Genomic DNA, 5,000 nt, shown 5'->3' on the forward strand with positions numbered 1-5,000 from the left:
AGAGTTTATTATTCAAAGATGCATTTGTTTAATAAAGACCTTTTCCATCGATTACATGTTATCGTAAAATTCAATTTCTTTGAACCGAGAGTCAAATGAACAAAAATGCCAGACAAGGGGAATTTAGAATATACATTTATAAAAGCGATAAAATAAAAGAGAAATCCTGTCGCTTCTTATAAAACTATCCCATCTTCTTCCAGTTCCTCGGCACATCCCATATCGCGCGAGACACCTTCGGGGTAAGCTGTTTGGGTTTTGCCGCAGAGTTGGATCACATGTTGAGCCACGCTCTTTCACGGGGAGCGGAGACACAGGGGGCAGGGGAAGAGAGAGAGAGAGAGAGGTTCTCAACATGGGAAAAGTTGTGACAAAGCGAGGAAGTGGGAGATGGAGGCGCTTAACTTTTACCTTCCGACGGGAAGGTTGTGTCCAACTACTCGGGAAGAGGAGCAATCGGATGGAATGGATAATGTGTCTTATTAGAATAACGGATGACATATAGGAAGTGTTATAGATATACGAGATATTGACCAGATTAGTTATAGATATATGATTTTTAGCCTAATTTAGATTTATATGATTTAACACGTATTGACAGATAATCAAATATGCAGTTACAGCCAGAGTACGCTGCCAAAAAATTACTTAGCCATAAGTTTTCTACTGATTATAGCCTGGAAACTTAAACTAAAAAACATAGAAAAGTGCAAAAAATATTTCAGACTTTCTCTTATTTACAGATATCAAAGCGAGTAAACCAAACGCCTTTACAGATCGAAATACAAGTTTCCTAGGTCAAATATTTACAAAAAATAAGCGTGTCTCCTAGCAAATAACGTAACCTTGGCTAAAAAAACAAGAGAACGAAGACGTAGATGAACAATATGAGGTCTTCCGACTACAAAGACACTGTCCTGGAATTGATTACAAAAAAACAAACAAACAAAAAAAAAAGAATCTAGTTTCGAAGAATGGATTATCAAACGCATTAAAACGAGACTGCAAACTATATGCAAGTAATTCTTCATACGTGTTTACTTTTTCTTTTTCTATAGTCACCATGTAACTGATAACCTGAATATTCATAGATCCCCAGTCCACCATTCTGATTCCAGTATAACCGGTAACTTCACAAATATTTATAGATTCTCAGTTCACCATTCAGATCCCTTCCCAGCCTTGCACATGCTTTCCTCTCCCAACCTAGTTTCCATAGAGGCACCATGAAGACCTATCGAGCTCGTCACACAATGCTTTTATGAGCTTCCCCGGGATTAGATTTCCCTCTCCCTCATACGGAAGCGAATCCCACAAATATAACAAGAAAAGCGAAATCGCTGACTTCGTCTTTATTGTTCTCTGTTCGACACAAAGAAGAGCTCTGTCCTGTTCTCTCTCGGGGATTCTGATACTTCGTGGCACTGATACACGAAGCTTAGGATATAACGTAGAGTTTTGGGAAATGTTTTCTCGCTGTTGTTGTCTTTCTTGTTTTCGTCAATAAATTTGTTGTGTTTCTAGATGGAATGGAATGTTAACAGATGCATGATTGTATATGTTGGCAGTAGGAGTTATGTCTCTACGTCTCGACGTATATGCATGTTATATTTAGGTAATACAATTCCTAAATTTATGAAATGTAATAATTTCCATTGTATGTAACTTTTTGTTGTTTAACTTATCTTATTCTTCTTGTACAAATGACACAGAAATACAGAAAAATTAAGAATTACCTTAAACAGATTTCTGTTAAGCTGTAGATTCAAAGAAAAGAGAAAAAAGAAAAAGAAATGTGTGTATATATATATATATATATATATATATATATATATATACATATATATATATATATATATGTGTGTGTGTGTGTGTGTGTGTGTGTGTGTGTGTGTGTGTGTGTGTGTGTGCGTGTGTGCGTGTGCGGGTGATATATATACATATATATATATATATATATATATATATATTATATATATATATATATATATGTATATATATATATATATATATATATATATGTACATATATATATATATATATATATATATATATATATATATATATATATATATATACTGTATATATGTGTTTGTGTGTGTGTGTGTGTGTGTGTGCGTACGTGTGTACAGTATGTGTGTTTGTGTGTGTGTGTGCGTACGTGTGTACAGTATATGTGTGTGTGTGTGCGTGTGTGCGTACGTGTGTACAGTATATGTGTGTGTGTGTGTGTGCGTACGTGTGTACAGTATGTGTGTGTGTGTGTGTGTGCGTACGTGTGTACAGTATGTGTGTGTGTGTGTGTGCGTACGTGTGTACAGTATGTGTGTGTGTGTGTGTGCATCATCATGCGAATCTGTCCTCATAAATCACCAGGGAATCGGGATGGATGCTTAAGTCAAGAAAATAAAAGTCACAGAGGTGATACATGCAACTGCACGTTTTTATAGATATATGCAATGGCCTAGCGATGTTACCATTGATCGATCATATAGTTTGAGGTGCAAGCTCGTACAAACATACGGCTGTTTTCTCTAAATTACAAACGACTCTCTGGATGTAATGAGTATCATTATTGTTGCTGTTGTTATTATTATAATTTCCATATTTTATTATCATCATTACTATTATCATTATTTTATCATCGTCATTATTATTGTCATTCATTTATTATCATCATTATCATTATTGTTATTGTATTGCTTTCATAATCATCATTATTGTGGTTGCTATTAGTATTGTCATTATCATCATTGATATCCATATTGATGTTATTGCATTTGCTACTATTGTCATCATCATTATCACTATATTTGTTATGATTATTATCATCATTATCATTATTTTTATCATAATCATCAATATCATCATTACTATTGATGTTATTGTTAATATTACTAAAGCTATCATTATGATTAGTAGTATCAGTAGTAGCTGTAGTAATGATAATAATGATTGTAATAATAGCAATGATAATAATCATTATGATTATTATCATTATTATTATAATTATTATTATTATTATATTATAATTAGTAGTAGTATCAATACAATGATAATCATTCTCCTTCTTGCTATTGTTATTATTATCACCATTATCATTATCATCATTATTATTATAATTACCATTATTAACATCGTCACTATCATTAGTAGTAGTATTGTCATTATTATTACTATTATCATTTTTTATATTTTCACTGTTGTTATTATTGTCATTGTTCTCTTTATCATAATCATCATTATTGATATTATCATTAATATCAATGTTATCATCCCTTTTATCATCATCATCATTATTATCATTATCATAAACATTATTATCGTTATTATCATTATCATTACTAATATCACTATCATCTTCATTATTTCTCTCTTTGAGATTATTGTTATCATTATCATTGTTGCCATCATCATTATTATCATTGTTATTGTTATCATTATCATCATTATTATAATCATTGTATTATCATTATCATTATAATCATTATTGTTATCAGATTTATCATAATAATTACTATCAAATTGTTATCATTATTATCATAATGATCACCGCTGATATTCCTATCATCATTATCATAGCCATTATCACTATCAACAATATCAATTCTATAAGTATCACCATTATTACCATAACCATTATCATAATAATCATCATTAATCACATTATTATTACTGTAGATATTACTATCATGACTATCAATATTATCATTATTCTCATTCTATAACGTGCTGTGAAGTGTCATGATTATTCCCCTTTCGTTTTTTCCCCCTTTTTTCTGTTGTCAAAACCTTGTTCCTCTCTTTCTTCCGTCCTTGAATACTCCACTTGCAGACTTTTCCTTGCTTCCACTCACTATGCCTCTTAGAGAGAAAAAGAAAATTGAGAGGCAGAGGGAGAGGGAAGGGAGGGAAGGAAGGGAGGGAGGGATTGAGGGAGTGAGAAGAGAGTGAGAGAGTGTGTAGGAGAAAGAGAGAGGGGGAGATGTATTTGCGTCGTGTGTGTGTGTGTCATATATGTAAATTTGTGTTTCCACTCGAATTTTTGTTTGTGTCTTTGCAAGTATTTAAGGACGTGTTAAATGCGTATGCATATTGTGCACAGTCGGAGAAATGTAAAGCCATATTCAATTTACGTTACTAATACCTTCGCACAAACACAATGAATACCTCAGTCATCTAGCCACGCCCAATAGCTTTTTGATCAATAGAGTCTATGTTGACAACCCTTATAAGTGACGCAGCGATTCAGTTCACTTGCACATTCGCCGTCGCAGAGCATTATCTTGCAGCACAAGAAAAGATCATGGGGAAAACTCGTGGATTTAGCAAGAAATTTGCTCCTGATAAGGTTTTCACTTTTTGTTTGAAGGTGTTGCGAGTCCTAGGTGGGCTACCCTACACGTGGTCCCGAGATGACCGACAAGGACTTGCAGCAAATCCTCGTGCAGTGGCAGTAGTTAAGGTTCACACTCGGGACGCCTGGTCAGATAGAGGTCGTGGACCTAAGGTCAGGCATGTGCCTGTAACCCTTGCAAGGTCAAAATGGCTAGTGATCTGGTCGTGGGGGCTGCTGTTGGCTATTACTGTTGCCAACTTAACCCTGGTTGTTCTCAATATTGCCTATGCACACGAATTTTCATTAGCAGATTCGTCAACGAATCGTACTGCTGATTCAGTGTTGAAGTATCTTCGGCCAGTTGCTACTGTTGTTCTTTTGACAAACTTGGTATATCGAGGTGCAGATCTTGCAGAAATGGCCGGTCATCTTGCCGCCCTGCTGGACCCAGCTCGATCCTCCTCCTGCAATTTCCCCGGCAATAAAGCCTTGTGTGTTGTGATTGTGAGCTTCTTCATAACTGCAGTGGTTAATATGTCACTATTTATGCTATTGTTTAGCCTTCTCGTTTTTGCGATAGACTTGAATACAAGTATAACGTTTTCAATCAATACCACTCTCACCTACTTCCTGGTTATCATCTTTGACGGTGTTATAGCTG

The 5,000-nt window shown here is 34.6% G+C and overlaps 2 protein-coding genes across 2 annotated transcripts in view; both read left to right on the forward strand.

Moving 5' to 3' along the window:
* The window catches only part of LOC147469172 (uncharacterized), a 20,746-nt gene extending 19,516 nt beyond the window's left edge, over positions 1–1,230 (forward strand). Inside the window, exon 5 of the mRNA XM_086550471.1 lies at positions 1,092–1,230. Within this exon, the coding sequence (XP_086406597.1) occupies positions 1,092–1,230 (139 nt within the window). The remainder of the gene's footprint in view (positions 1–1,091) is intronic.
* LOC147469171 (uncharacterized) overlaps positions 1–5,000 on the forward strand; it is a 322,383-nt gene that overhangs the window by 87,490 nt on the left and 229,893 nt on the right. The window lies entirely within an intron of this gene.

Source organism: Penaeus japonicus, unplaced genomic scaffold (assembly GCF_977035675.1).
Source record: "Penaeus japonicus unplaced genomic scaffold, GWHDUDI00000001_assembly GWHDUDI00000023, whole genome shotgun sequence".
In the NCBI taxonomy this organism is placed as follows: domain Eukaryota; kingdom Metazoa; phylum Arthropoda; class Malacostraca; order Decapoda; family Penaeidae; genus Penaeus; species Penaeus japonicus.